Below are 16,747 nucleotides of genomic sequence, written 5' to 3'. Positions count from 1 at the left end.
TGATCTCGGCTAACTACAACCTCTGCCTCCCCGGTTCAAGCGATTCTCCTGTCTCAGCGTCCCGAGTAGCTGGCATTACAGGTGCCTGCCACCATGCCCGGCTAATTTTTGTATTTTTTAGAGAGATGGGGTTTCACTATGTTGGCCAGGCTGGTCTTAAACTCCTGACCACAGGTGATCCACCCGCCTCAGCCTCCCAAAGCGCTGGGATTACAGGCATGAGCCACCACGCCTGGCCTGAAATTTCCATTCATTTCTTTCAAAAAAATAAATTTAATACTTATCATAGGATACATACTTATATAATGCTACTGACAAATAGCAAAACCACTATTCATCATTAGTTTTTATTTACTAAGTATCACATGACCTAAGGTAGTATTTGATAATTCCATGATAAAATCTATTTAGTGGGTTATTACTAGCATTAAAAAAAAAATATGATAAAAAAATATCAGAGTGCAGTAAGAAAAACGTTTTCTGAAACTTTTCAGTAGTTTTTATGTTCATAAACATATACATGTGTTTATTTAGTCATGCTTTAAAAAGTATTTTTAATATGAAATATCACGATAAAGTAAGTAAATATTATTATTGACATACCAATACTGGAAAGGGAAATAAGTTACTCTGGGAATCCTAAGTATATTAATAATATTTTCTGTATACGTTTAATGAAATTATTTTTAATGTAGCTAGTGTTCCTGTCCATTCCCTACCTCCACTTTGTATGTTTATGTTCTAATCATAGTCTCAATTACCAGATTTCAAAGCCAGGTAAGTATAATTTTGTAAAGAAAACAATGGGATAAGGTTAAAGCCTAGAAATTTCCTATTAATATACTCTTACCTGTTGGTAATCCTTTTCCTCGCAATCGATCTCGAATAGCCTGGCTTCGATCAGGCTTTTGTTCACTGTTACAGGAAAGCTGATCTGTCTGTACACAGGTAATAAAAAAATCAAGTTTGACAAAAGGATCTCCCTTTTGTTTTCATGGTAACTGTTTACAGAATGACACTAGTTACACAGTTTTTGGAGGATATAACATTAAATAACGAGACTCTATGTCCTATTGTATTTGTAGGGTAATTTTTATTCTTGGATAAGATTTATGTAGCCCAGTGCTGGCCAATTCATTTCAGGAAATTAAAAGGGAAGAAGCAGTGACCGAAGAGTAACCTACTAACTAGAAAATACCATCAGATTAAACTTGTTAAAATGAGTTCTATTTGAAAACAGTAAACTTGAAGTCTTCTTTTTTCCCCAACCAATAACTACTCTTGTTAGATTATAATTTAAAAATCACATTAATTTTGGTATAATAAAGCTTTCTCTTGATTATAACTATGAATTGAGGAATTTAAATTACTTTCGGAAATAATTTTATAGATCTTGCCCTTCAGAAATTACATTTGAGAAATGCTAAGTCTTTTTTTTTTAATATAACGGAGTCTCACTCTGTCACCCAGGTTGGAGGACCTCGGTTCACTGCAACCTCTGCCTCCCAGGTTCAAGCGATTCTCAGGCCTCAGCCTCCAGAGTAGCTGGGACTACTGGTGCATACCACCATGGCAGCTAATTTTTGTATTTTTAGTAGAGACAGGGTTTCACCATGTTGGCCAGGCTGGTCTTGAACTCCTGACATCAAGTGATCTGCCTGCCTTGGCCTCCCAAAGTGCTGGGATTACAGGTGTGATCCACTATGCCTGGCCGAGAAATGCTAAGTCTTTAAATGGACGCTCTGAGGGATAACAAATTTAAATCAATGCTCTTTTAAGTTCCCTTTAAAGCGAAATGTAATCTTAAAGTTTAATAGCTTTAGCGAAGGGTATCTGCTTGAAATAAAGTATGTCAAATTAGGTCAAACTCCACATTATAAGGGATAAAAAACTCGACAGATCACTGTTTTATTCAGGTGGCCAAGTAGAGGAGAAATGTCAATATAAATGGAAGAAGAGAAAATGGTGAAGAGAAATTACTTAAATCTAGCGCCAAAAGCATGCATACATATTTGTTTACACACACACACACACACACACACACTCGCACATACTACAGAAATGTTTTAATATTGCTCCATTAGTGAATTTTGCTGAAGTTTGGATTAAAAACCCATCTAAGGTAGTATATTCAAGGCTCAAGCATTATGTTTTCTACCTATAAGAACACTTGTAAATGGAAGTATTTCTGAAATCATGTTATCAGTTAAGTTGCATAAACGATGTTAGTCCAGATTATACTGTACTGTCAGTGACTGAAAAGACAGTATTACTAACATCCCACATCTTTGAAAATTCCTGCAGTGAAGTTAGTTACTATTAATAACTATTGTTTATTGAACAGTTACTATATGCTAAGCACACACTTTGTGCTATTTAATCCTCAAACAACCTCATATGGTAGACAATATCATCCTCATATTATAAATAAAGGGAGAAATAGCAAAGAAACTTCTAAGGACCACAAAGCAGCTCATTAATATGGAAATAATTACTTTTACAACAGTTTAATAATATGGGTGATTGACACATATTATTATTCCTATTTTGCAGATAAGTAAAATTGTGGTCCAAATATTATAACATTAAATCAGTGGAAAAACCTAGACAAGTAAGCTGGCTTGCTGACTTTTACCCACGCTAATTAATGTTAAGTAAGAATGATGGTCACTTAGAATGAATTTCACACCAGTGAAAGACTAACTCATTCTGTCAGCTACTGGAGGCAACAAAAGCTTTAAGGAATACACTGGGGTCAAAAACACCCCAGTTCCAGTTATGTCTCCATCATTTACCATATCTGTGACTATGCGCAAGTTATTTAATCTTTCTTAGCCTTGGTTTTATGCCCTCTAAAATGAGGATAAAAGTATCTCTATTAAATTGAGGTTGTTATGATGAACAATGTGATAATGCACATAAACTCCTTAGTATAGTGTCTGGCACAAAGTAAACAAACACTTAAAAAACAGTAGCTGTTGGAGTTACTTCTACCCAGTGATGTCTAGATGAGGAAGAGCAATAGAAAGGTAAGAGGAGCATTATTATACTTAGTAAAAATTTGTCTTTGTGAAGAGAGGCTCTCTACATGCTGATTCCAATTGATCCTTCTATTTTTCTCTCCCATTAAATAACCCCACAATATACCCCATGTCATACTGTTCCCCAAACATTCCTGCTTTCCCATTTCACAGCCTTCATCCAGGTTCACTTCCCTCTGCCGAGATTATCTAGCCTATAGGATATAGTTCAAAGTGCTATTTTTAATTTTAACTTTTTTTTTTGAGGTAGGGCCTTACTCTGCTGCCTAGGTTGGACTGCAGTGGTGCAATCATGCCTCACTGCAGCCTCGACCTCCCAGGCTCAAGTAGTCCTCCCATTTCAGCCTCCTAAGTAGCTGGGACTAAAGGCATGCATCACCATGCTCAGCTTCAAAGTGCTATTTTTCAATGCAGTCATAATTTGTATCCTTTTCCTTTAAACTCTCATAGCTGTTAAAATTTTTACTATGTATCTTTTTATAGCCTTCTTTCATTTTATAATTAAGCAAATGGTTATGGCATTTTAGATAAGAGCTCCTAGATCAAATACTTTATTCAAATTTGTATCTTCTATAATCCGTAGCACAGGTTTCATACATAAATGAACAATAAAGATCCACTATAATAAAGAAAACTAAGTGCTAAACCTTAAAGGAATGAGATTTTATATGTAATATGGGCAATTATTATACAGGTAATAGAATTTCTATGGAGACAGAAAAAAATTCTTCAAAGACAGAAAAAAATATCTCTCACAATTTTACTATAGGAGTAAAATTAGCAAACAGCACAAAAGTCTTAGAGAAAGTGTGGTGTAATAAAAAAGTCTCTGGACTGTCTAACAGGAAACTCAAATCCCATAGTTGTTTGGGTATCAGTTTCCTTATCCATAAAGTGAAGTTTTAAAGAATATTAGTCTTATGAGAATGTCTGTGAAAAAAAGACCTCCAAGACCAAGAAAGTTTGGGAAATGCTTCATTTACATGCCTATTCTTCTTGAAGGTTAGTAATACAGTCTAGTACATTAAAGGCTCTAAGAAGTTCTCCAGTGAAAATACATTTAATTTCCTTTAAATAGTTTCTTCTCAAGCTTATTTGGTCATAGAGGAATTTTTAAAACAAAAATATTGAAAACAATGTGAGAAACTTTGGTCTGGGCAGATGGTTTTCAAAGATTTTTTAATAGCTTTACCTTTGTTCAAAAAAATCACATGCAGAAATATAAACAGATCAAATAAAACTGGAGCTGCTCTAGTTAAAGAGGGAAAATGGGCAACCAAGAACTCCATTTATTCAGCCTCTACTTCCTACATTTCCCTTCACTATAGAACCACAAAGGTTTCTTGGGGGGGAGTTTACAAACCATTTGTCTAGAAGATCTTTGGGCCTGTTTGTTATCAAGTGAAAAATTGTGCAGAATTTGAATATATTCCTGGCAGCCAGCTGACATCCTGGTTAAGATGGGAACTAAACCCCTACCGATGAGGAATTCTGAGGAAGCCAACAAGAACACTGTGTGGCAGTGGTAAATTTGTAACCTGTGCAAGGAAGAGGGACCAACACTCCAGGACTGTAACCCTAAGGATAAGAGCAGTAAAGTGTAGATCCAGATCAGATAGGGCAAACAAGATAAATTACAGCCTTAGAAATGCAGAACAGAGGTGGGACTTTCAGGTAAGATATAGCACTGGTTATTCTTGGGATTCTTCATATCCAAAACAAGAGAAAAACCAGAAGAGTCCAGGTCTTGGGGAAGTCTGGCAGGGATACAAGCATGGATTCCCTGGATACACTAGGTAGCAGTGTTCAGAGAAGAAGGGAAAGTGGAGAAGGTTTGGGAAATACCTGGAAGATCCAGACAAATGAGTGGTCACGAAATAGGTATAAAGCAACAGAAAGTACATTTAAGTATTTCTAAAACCCATTTTCATGTTAATACATTTTTTCTAGGTGTTCACAATAGAACCATTTGCTAAAAGCTCCTTGGGAAAAGATCTAAGAAAGAAAATAAGAGGAGACACTTTCAGCTCAAACATGCTATCATTCTATGATATTTTTGGGAATAATTCTCACAAAATCTAGACTTATTGCAGTGAGCTTCTAAATTTTAAGTGTTGTTTCAAATAAACAATTTATATTAGAAGAAGAAATTCAATTTTCCGTTTCTAGTCTTCATTGAGAAAATGCTACCTATATAGTATCCTTAAAGAAAATTTTGTGATACCTACTAAATTTTAAAATATGACTATATTTACCATTGTAACTGTAGCTTACCCCAGAAAGATTTCCCAGAACCAGTTTTACCAAGTGTTTCACGTAGGAAAATGAGGGTGCACAATTGCTATTCCTAATGTGGGCACTGCAAGCATCCAGCACAGTCCGAACAGAAACTCGAGCGTAAATAACATCCTCACACATTCCAAGCAGCATGCTGTTGAGATGATCTCCAAGCTTAATAGGCTGAATATAAATAAAGGAAAAGCCACATTAATAAATGTGAGTAAATATTTTTTCTAATGAGACAAATCATTCTAGGAATCACAGGAACCACACTAAAACACACTTCACATACTTGGAGGAAATAAATTCCTTTTTTATCAGCATAAGCATCTTACTGTGTTTTACCTTTTTATGGTCTAAAAAAATATTAGCAGAAGATAGTTAACTTATACTTCTCTAGAAAGGAAGTACAGAAAAACTCTGGGAATTTTTAAATATAAAGTAAAGTAGTGAAATTCTTGGCTTATTCAATTGTTTTGATAAACAGTTACTACATGTACACGCACACACAAACATACCATTTGGGGGAATAAGCTGCTTCCTAATATTATATAAAATGTAATACAGTCAATGTGTATAAATATAATTAGATATTCCCATGATAACTTAAAGGAGATTTAAAATATTGCAATGCCTCAAGACCATTTAAATATAAATTATCATTATGTTGGTCAAACAGACAAGCCAGAATGTAAGGGTTTTTTTTATTAATTAACGTATTTCATAGAATATTATATCTGAATGGCCAAAGAGCATATGAAAGGGTGGCCAATATCATTATTCACTAAGAAATATAAATTAAAACCACTACAAGAAGAAGCCACTACACACCCAATAAAATAGTGAAAAATAAGAATACTAACAATACAAGAATTGGTAAGGAGTGGAGCAATTAAAAATCACATCCAAGCTGATGGGAGTTTAAACTGGTATATCCACTTTGGTCTAAACAAATGCCTTTCCTATGACCCTTCCACTTCTCGTCCATTTGGGTATTATTAATACATCATCCTTTAGGTGTCAGCTTAGATGCAATGTCCTTTAAGAAATCTGTCCTGACCCTCCAAGCCTAAGCAGAAGGTCCCAACTCTGTTTTCCATAGCGTCCTCTATTTTCCCTAACATAGCATTTATTGCATTATGTTGCAGTTGGCCATTTAGCTGTCTGTTCCTTCCAAAAAACTCCATAGGCATGTGTCACTATAGTCCTAGTGTCTAACAGTATCTGACACAAGGTAGGTACTTAATAAATACTTTTAAATTAATATTAAATATTTCTAAAATATCCTGATTTCTGATCTTAAAATACAAGTTTATATTTCCCCTCTAATTTATATTTATGATATTGACTCTCTGTTTATATTTGATATTGACTTTATTTCCAGTTATCAGAAAAGAACATAAAGTGTTATAGACTGTGATCACATTTTACAAGTTAGGTTGCGTAATATATGACACCAATATATCCAGTAATATTTTAACTTTCTCATTTATATTTAAGAATTGAAACTGAAGAGAGAAAGAAAATATACATTACTTTTCATGATATAAAATAAAACCAAAGTGAAGAATATTATTTATCTTTTATGGATCTTAAGATGTTTGTATTTTAGAATAAAAGGCTAAAATGCTTGTTACTTCTTTTATTTAATAAGAAAAAAACACACCTAGTTATTTTTGGTTTTGACTTATAAATGCCTAAAATAAAACCTAATTCTATATATCTTGCCTTGATGAAATATAGCTATTTTTAAATTTTCAATTACTATTTACTACTATGTCTATATTGGTCTTTAAGAATCAGAATTATTTTAGAAAATAATGACTAGAAGCAGCCCAATGGCAAACAGGGCCCAAGACCTCAGCAAGTGTTACTTTAATACCTGTGTCTGCCGCTATAGGGGTCGTGAAGTATGATGTATGATTTGAAGTGCCAAGAGAAAAAGCTATGACATTCTCTAATACAACACTCTGAGACATAGGGCTACTATTCCTAGAGTTTTTGCATCGAGATTTTCAATCCCTCTTAACAGTCACTATATTAGATAAAATAAAGTACACTCCCATTTATCTTGCTATAATTTTTGAAGAGGCCAGCTCCATCTCACAGACTGAGTTGTTGAAACCTGGGTAGTGATTGCTACAATTCTAGGAATACCTTAAAAATATCTTTAGTACTTTATTGAAAGTTCATCCTGAAAGTATGAAATTATTAATGTAAACAAACTCCATAGGAATGCTGGTACACCTGACAGCATGCTGTAGAACATGTATAAATATGTGGAAGAGCTATGATAAAAAGTGTAAAATTGAACATATGTAAGAAGTGTAACAACTGTAAAAACTTAACTTACTTGGCTCTGAGGCACTTCATAATCAGCTCCCCAATACAGTGTCATTCCAAGAGAATAAACGTGAATCTAGGAATAGAATTTTTAAGAAATAATTTTATGATAAAATACAATAGAAAATTTAACAAGTGCTATAAATACAGATTATTTTGTTCCAAAGCAAATATAATACACATTTGAGAAAATCATCATTTTATATTTTACATAAAAGTAAATGAGAGCTTAAAAGAGATAGTAAGACTGGAAATTGTTACAACAGATGTTTTCCTAATTCCTCAGCCCATCCTTTATGCATAATCATTTTTGTTAGCTTTTAAAGTTTCCTTATGCAAATTCAAGCAAATATGAATATATATTCTTATTTCCTCCTTTCACAAAAGGTCAGAAACCTTAAAAATTACTAGGCACCTTGCTTTTGTTTTTTTTTGTTTTTTTTTTGAGTTAGAGTCTGGCTCTGTTGCCCAGGCTGGAGTGCAGTGGCACAATCTCGGCTAACTGCAACCTCCATCCCCCGGCGATTCTCCTGGCTCAGCCTCCCCAGTAGCCGGGGTTAGAGGTGCCCGCCACCATGCCTAATTTTTCTATTTTAAGTAGAGATGGAGTTTCACCATGTTGGCCAGGCTGATCTTGAATTCCTGACCTCAGGTAATCTGTCCGCTTTAGCCTCCCAAAGTGCTGGGATTATAGGCGTGACCCACTGCGCCTGGCAGGCACCTTGCATTTTTAACTTATCTATAGGTATTTCCATATCAATGCTTAGAGATCTTATTTTTTTAAATGGTATATAGAATTCCATTAGTGGTTATAACACTGTTTATTTAACCAATCTGTTATTAATAGAGAATTAAAATTTTTTTCAAACCTTTGCTACTATAAATGATGTTTCAGCAAACAGCCTTGTATTTCTCCTAAATTGATTCTCTGAGATAATGGATGAGAAAGTAAATTATCTGCAGTTTTTATATATATTGTCAGATTCCCTTACATAACAGTTGTACCATTTTGTACTTCTACCAGAAGTACATATAAGAGTTTTTCCACGTTTTTGTACATGTAAGAGTTTTCCACAAACTTTGTCCATAGAGGTATTATGAAGACTTGGGGTTTTGCCAATCTAAAAATTGACCAATAAATCTCACTGCATCACTGCCGTTTTTGTTTTGTTTTTTGACAGGCTCTCTCTCTGTTGCCTAGGCTGGAGTGAGGTGGTGCAATCATAGCTCACTGTTGCTTCAAACTCCTGGGCTCAAGTGATCCTCCTGTCTCAGCTTCTCAAATAGCTGGGACTAAAGGCATGTAAAACCACTCCTGGCTAACTTTTGAAATTTTTGTAGAGATGGGGATCTCACTATATTGTCAAGGCTGCTCTTGAACTCCTGACCTCAAGAGATCCTCCCGCCTTGGCTTCCCAGTGTGCTGGGATTATAGGCGAGAACCACCTCACTTGGCCTCACTGCAGTTTTTTTTTTGTTTGTTTTTCCTCACTGCAGTTTTGATTAGCATTTTCTCACAATGAATGGGTAGTACAAGGAGAAGGAAGCTGAATTAAAGGACTTTTCTTTAGGTTGTTTGCTTTGTTTCTTAAAGATTAAAAAATCTCAACATATTTTTATGCTGATAGAAATGATTCAACAGGGAAAACTGGAAATGCAGGAGAGAATGGAGATTGCTAGAGGAACATTGTGGAGTAGATAAGGAGATTGAAGCTAAAGCACAAATGGAGGAGTTGGCTTTATAGAAGAGCATGGACAGTTCATCTGTAGTAAGATGGCAGAGCATATGGGAATTCACACAGGGAGGCTGCTAGAGATATAGTAGAGAAAGTCCTGATTGCTTCTATTTTTTTCTGTGACACAAAAAGCAAGATTTCAGTTATAAGTAACCATCTTTCCTATTTCCTTCTGTCAAGAGATTCAGAGCTATTCTTCTGGGCCACTTCTATCAATACTGAATTCCTGCCGTGTGCTTTTGTTGTTGTTTCGTTTTGTAGCATCCTTACTACAGCTTCATCTTATTTTCTTGTCTTTATTTACTCGGCTCCTATTTTTTCACCTTTATTTTTCAATTCTATAAACTGTCTCAAATCCTCTTTAGAAATTAGTCAGATATATGTAATAAAAGTGGGTACCCTTCTTACAGTCTCACAACACTTTAATAGATCCCTTAAATTGCTTCCTAAATTATTTTTAAATTACAGATTAGAAAAGTTGTTCCACTTTTCAAATATGTTCATGGCCCTCAACTTTTAAACATTCAAATTTAAAAATAATGACATTTAGGACTCAGTGTGACCTTCCTCTATTTCCATTTTGCAAGCAGATTTTTAAGTTTTCTTCTGTCATCGTTCCTTCCCTTATCACAACCTAAACACTCAGCACATCTAGATAATTTTCTGTTGGCAAAATACATCGTTTTCTTTCTCAGCTTTTCGTGAGCTGTTCTTTCCACCAAAAATATTCTTTGTCTCTGGCCATTATTGATAGGTCAGACATGATGTTTCCCCTTATACATGCTGTATAAACACTTCCAAACAAGTTAAAGCATTATCTCATATATGATAGTTATATTTCTGCATCATACTTCAATAGTATCTCTGATGATGCAGTTAACTAATACTACCTTGTTGTGTAGTTAGATGTGTCCTTGTTTGTCTTCCTTGAGGGAAACAGCTTTTTTTTTTTTTTAACACATCTTAGTATCCCTCTTAGTAAGTAACACAGAACTTTACACAGTAGATATTCAACACATGTCTGTTGAATTAAATTAAATGTGCAAGAAGTTCAAGACAGCCTAGTGCAGACTATTTGTATCATATTTCTCTTTAAGCTTCTTTCCAAACAGTCTTAAGTGTAAATACCTTTTCAAAGAGCCTCATATATGAAAAACATTTTTCATAATTTTAGCATAAAGGACTAATTGCATGCTCAATTATATTAATTTTGGTTTATGATTCTTTAAGATATGGCTCATGCTTTAAGATTCTTTATTATACTTACTTCTCAGTATGCCAAGTGAGTTACTATATGTTAATAATTTTTATACATGACTATAATAAAACATTCTTAAAACTAGGTTATAAAATCGTACATTTGCTGATCACCTATGTATATCATATAATGGTTAGTTGTATGTGTCAACTTGACTGAACCGAGATATTTGGTCAAATCTCATTCTTGGTGTTTCTGTGAAAGTGTTTTTGGGTGAGATTAACATTTACATCAGTAGACTGAGTAAAGCAGACTGCCCTCCCTATCGTGGGTGGGCCCTTTCCAGTCAGTTGAAGGCCTGAAAATAACAGAAAGGTTAACTCTCCTCTGAGTAAGAGAATCCTTTCTACCTAACTGCCTTAGAACTGGGACATCAGCGTTTTCCTCCTTTGGACTCAAACTGAAACCTTCTTGGGTCTTAAGCCTGCCAGTCGTTGAACTAGAACTACACCAGCAATTCTTCTGTTTCTCTGACCTTCAGACTCAGACTTGAACTACACCATTGGCTCTCCTGAATCTCCAGTTTGCAAACTCATCCTGAGGATCTTGGAGCTTGTGAGCCTTCATAATTGCACGAGCCAACCCTTTATAATAAACCTCTCTATACATACAAATACACACACACACACACGCACACACACCCTATTGGTTCTGTTTCTCTGCAGAACCTTGACTAATACATATAAGTATGAAATATCTCTATAGAGAAATAAAATATGCAAAATGACAACTGCTACTTTATTAGGATGGTACTTTATATGGGTTCCACACTTTTAGTAATATTTTAAATCATAATTAAAAATACGTTGTTGAGTTGTTAGATAACTCTAGGTATGTCAGATCTTTGTTAAAATAACATGATAATATCACCTGGTACCTAATATTAGAAAAATATTTCTTACAGAATACAAAGAAAAATGCTTTCACATTTATTCCAAACAGTCGGTACAGGGTAAGTGCATGACGCTTCCATACACATTATTCATAAATTAAAAGAGTTTGTACTGTTGGTGCAGCCTGAAAAGACACAGGGATAAAGATCACTGATACAAAGATGTAACTAAATTAATACAGTAGCACTGACATCACTGACAGTGCTTAGTTCATCTGGTTAATAAATAGCAGCAGTAGATGGGTTACAGACTGCATATATATACTGTGTAGAAAGGAGGAAGGTCACGCACAGGAAGGATTACTCAAAAACAGGCAAGTATTTATCTACATATTTTCCTTTGTGTTTTATGTAATGAGAAAAAAGAGGAATCCACAATCCAGGATTATTAAATCTTCTATTAAAGATATCAACAAGTCCAAGGCCAAAAAAGAATCAGGCAGTACAAGTTAAAAAAAAAAATGTTTTGATCTGCTTCTCACTTGTATTGCTTATTTATTTAGCTTCCCAGGGAATCTGTGGTTTTGTGACCTTTGTTGGTCCATCTGTACCTTACGGACAGCACAGAGATGCTCTATTTCCCTTCCTTAGTATAGTAGTATAGCAGGCCAGGACACAGTCCTATAGAGGTAGGTGCCTTTGATAGTGATGATTCATATATACAGGATTCAATGAAAAGATGGAAGAGCTGATTCTAGATGACATGCATGTATAGAAGAGCTAGACAACTACCCATTTAGTCAACATTTTTTCTGAAAGTCACTAAACTAGGGAGTGTGATAAGATACAAATATTTCATGCTGGTATCTATAACACTACTATCATAAGCTAATAGATATTATTGTATGTATTAGAATATAAACAGCTGGCATGTACATAATGCTTACTGTGTGCCAAGCTTACATTATATACATTGTAGAACAATTTCTTCCTTTTTTCTTTACGTTTTTTTTCTTTTTTTTTTTGAGACAGACTCATTCTGTCACCTAGGCTAGAGTGCAGTGGTGCGATCTCAGCTCACTGCAACCTTTGCCTCCTGGGTTCAAGCAATTCTCCCTGCCTCAGCCTCTTGAGTAGCTGGGATTACAGGCACTTGCCACCATGCCCAGCTAATGTTTGTATTTTTAGTAGAGAGGGGGTTTCGCCATGTTGGCCAGGCTGGTCTTGAACTCCTGACCTCAGGTGATCTGCCTGCCTTGGTCTCCCAAAGTGCTGGAATTACAGGTGTGAGCCACCACGCCCGGCCTACATTATATACATTAGCTCACTGAATCTTACAGAGGGAAGGTAACTTGCCCAAGATCACACAGCTATTTAACTGACAGAGGCAAGATTCTAACTCTGGCTTCAGTTTCTTACTCTCAGCACTACTGACATTCGGGATTGGATAATTCTTTGCAGTGGGGAGCTGCCCTGTAAATTGTAGGATATTTAACAGGATCCGTGGCTCTACCCATTAGATGCTAATAGTACTATCTACTCCTACCCTCTCAGTTATGACAACCAAAATTGTATCCAGATATTGCCAAATGTTCCATAGGAGGGAAAACTGCCTCTGGTTGAAAACTACTAATTTAATCTGTATATCCTTTTCCAGAATTAGAAGTCTAACAGGAGAGAGATATAAATATATATGTATGCACCTATGTATTAAACAAAGTAGTAAATTTGTGCTAAGGAAACTCAACGAGACAAGAAAAGGTTATTTTGACTACAGAGGAGTTAGAAAAAACTTAAAGCAGAGGGGAATTAAGCTGAGACTTGGAACACAGACTATGTGTCCCTCTCTCTGCTCTTAATATTCTGTATAGATCTATTATCATTGTGTATATTCCCTGCACATCATCATCGTCATCATCATCACCATCATCACCATCACCATCATCATCTTTTCTTTGTCCCTCAGCCTCCTGGTCCTTTGAGAGTAAGGTCTACTCCTTATTCATCTTTGTATCTCCTTGACCTTTTATAGTGTTGGACATATTATAAGTCCTCAGTAGATGCTCCCTGAAAGAATGGATGGTACATAGGATGTGGAAACCTGAAAACAGGGAGAAAGGCATTGCCATGCAAAGAAGTGAAGCCCAGAAGCACAAGATCTGTCTAATAATCACTGGGTACAGCCTGTGCATCTAAAAAAGAGGAGTCAGAAGGTAGTTGGGACCAGACTCTGGAGAGATTTTTATGTTTGGTTAAGGAATCTGTACTTCATTGGGTAAAAAAGGAGCAACTCAGTGAAGGTTTTTGAGGGGAAAAGACCCTCATGATCAGGGCTATGACATGATCAGGTGTATTAATCTGACAGTGGCAGAGAGAACAGTCAAGCAGCAGGAATAAGAGTTAGGAGATATGACAAAAGTCCAAGAGAAGAGAAATGAGAACTTCACCATAGTGCCAGCAACAGGGCTGAAGAGGAAAGAACTATAATGGCTAAACTTAGCTGACTTGAGAAATTCAGGCAATTAAGTACATATGTGAAAAGGGAGGAACCAGAGATAGAGACAGAGACAGAGATAGAGATAGATAGATAGATAGATGATAGATAGATAGATAGATAGATAGATAGACAGACAGACAGACAGACAGACAGATATAGAAAAGAAAATGTGACATGGAAAGATGAGAGTCAAGGAAGTTCATTAATATAAGTCCTGTAGGATAGAAATGCATTTCTGTCTGTACGGTTTTAACATACTGGAATATAAACTCCACGCACAGAGGGATTTTGTCCCGTTCACCACTCTATCCCTAGACCTAGCACAGCATTTGACATATAATAGTGATAGTTACTATTTCTTGGATGCTTACTACGTGCTGGGTACTGTCCCAAGCACAAGTATTACCTTATTTCACTTCCTAACAACCCTACAAGTACTATTATTAACACCATATAGATAAGGCACCTGAGACATGGAGACGTTAAGCGAATTGCCTGAATTCATATATCCCTTAGGTGACAAAGCCAGAATTCAACCCAGAGCCCAAATATGATAAATATTTGTTGAAGTATAAAATGGGATAATAAAATTATCATTAATGGGAAGGCTAACAGAATACTTTCTACCTCTCGATCCATTCTCTAAAGAGGAGATGAAAAGCCTTCAAAGATTTGTTTCACTGACCACAAGAGACAGGCTGGGTGAGACACTGCAGTCTGATGTGCAGATACCTCTCATCCAGCCATCTCTGGATCTCTGTGAAGAAATATGAGCTGCTTTACATGTGCTACATAGCTCCTTTTAGCAACACACCCTGGCACTGTGTGGCAACAAATCATAGATATATCTGGGTTAAAAAATTATTTTTACTCATTGCCAAATATGGCATAGAGGAACTGTTCTCAAACTATGTTATGCATCAGAATCACCTGAAGGGCCTGATAAAACATAGGTGGCTGTGTCATACCTCCAGGGTATCTGATTCAGTAGGTCTGGGGTAGGGCCTGAGAACTTGCTTTTCTAAAAGTTTCCCAGGTGATGGTGATGCTGCTGATTGGAGGGACCAGACTTTGAGGACCACTAGTAGAGAGCATAGGGGATACAATAATGAGGAGGACAAACAGGGTCCCTTCCATATCAAATCTTCACTGCTGTATACAAGATAAGATAATGTGACATATGAGAAGTACACAGAGAGAATAGAGCATAAGAGAAAGCTCACATCTACAGTAAAAGCCAGACAGTGAGGAGATGAGTTGAAATAGCATGAGTCTGGGTGAAAAGAGTTTTCAAAGCTGAAAGAAGAGAATGCACAAAGGTTGAGAAGAAAGAATGTGGCATATCTCAGACATTGAAGTAAATTCAGAATGCCTGAAGCACAGAGCTTGACATAAAGACAGCTCAGACGAGGCCAATACAGTATGACCTTGAAGGCCATGCTCAGGAGTCAAGAGTTCATTCAGGGGACATGGAGAATCTGAATAATTTTAAACAGGAATAGAACAAGATTATATATGGATTTTCAAAAATGCAGACTGTACTTTAAAGAATGGACTAGCCATGGGCACGACTGGAGTTGGGAGATTATTAGAAGTGTTTACAGCACTGGTCATTTGTGATGGACTGAACTGAGGTGGAAGCAGTGAAAGCTAATATATGTAGACATATATGAGATATACTAAAGAGGTAGAATCAAAAGAAATTAATCATAGAATTTAGGAAACGGGGCCAGAGGTGAATGAAAAATTAAGAATGACACCTTAGATTTTTCCTTGGAAATTGGGGAAATGATGGTCCATTCATTTACAGGAAACACAATGGAAGGGAGAAAAGTTTCAGGGTATGAGAAGAAACAATGAGTTTAACTTCAGATCTATTGAGTCTCAGATGCCTGTGGCACATTCCAGTGAAGATATCTAATAAGTAGCTTTACATAAAAGTCAAGAGCATGGTGCTAGAGATACATATATTTGGGATCTGTCAGCAAATAGTCAATCACTTTTTAGCCCTTTAGAAAGAAGGAAGAATAAAAGCTATGATCCCTCTATCCAGAAGAATATACAAAGACACATTTTTTTTGGTATGCATAAGATTTTTAAACTTTTAACGGCCTCTTGGGCTTATTCCTTTGACTTCTGAGGGTATGATGGAACTTAGGTTAAGATCTGATATATAAAGCAATTGCACAAAATTATTTAGCCATAACTCTTTTCTTTTGATATTTCCTAAGTCACCTCCAAAATTATTTTTAAAGCTCAAAACAGCAGGTTGTTATTTTCTAATTTTAAAATTAACCCTTTCCCCACAACGCATTACCTTTTATATTTCATCACACTTTATATACTGAGTGTGATGGTTAGTTTCTAAGACATAATAGCTTAACAATATATCTGGCAACTTATTTAACTCTAGGCTACTTACTGTAGGACTAGGAACACCAGTATCATATATTGCAAACCAAAACATGTTCTAGTGCTCTAGGGGAGACCCACTAACTGCAGAATGGCCCCAGGGATCTGCTGAAATAGATTTATTTTAGGATCCATTTTGGTGCCCTAAATCCTCTCTCATCGGGCTAAATTTCCATCTTAAGAGTTATTCCTTCAAGTTAAGATGATATAGACTTAAAGACTAATAAGATGGAAATGTGTTATCTGACTAGAGCAAAACATTAAGCCATTAACACTCCAATAACATTGCCAGAAATTAGTTTTTTAGCTAGTGGAACATAGTATGGTGAAGTGATATTTAAAGACTTA

At 35.8% G+C, this 16,747-nt stretch overlaps 1 protein-coding gene across 2 annotated transcripts in view; it reads right to left on the bottom strand.

The window, feature by feature from the left end:
- The window catches only part of PTPN13 (protein tyrosine phosphatase non-receptor type 13), a 219,533-nt gene that overhangs the window by 122,533 nt on the left and 80,253 nt on the right, over positions 1-16,747 (bottom strand). For both annotated transcript variants that reach the window (XM_012499590.2, XM_003265859.2), the window contains exons 4-6: positions 7,675-7,740; positions 5,316-5,501; positions 851-938 (exon numbers count right to left, since the gene is read on the bottom strand). In XM_012499590.2, coding sequence (XP_012355044.2) covers positions 851-938; positions 5,316-5,501; positions 7,675-7,740 — 340 coding nt within the window. The remainder of the gene's footprint in view (positions 1-850; positions 939-5,315; positions 5,502-7,674; positions 7,741-16,747) is intronic.

This window comes from Nomascus leucogenys, chromosome 9 (assembly GCF_006542625.1).
Source record: "Nomascus leucogenys isolate Asia chromosome 9, Asia_NLE_v1, whole genome shotgun sequence".
Lineage (NCBI taxonomy): Eukaryota > Metazoa > Chordata > Mammalia > Primates > Hylobatidae > Nomascus > Nomascus leucogenys.
This window is presented reverse-complemented; position numbering and strand designations above follow the sequence as displayed.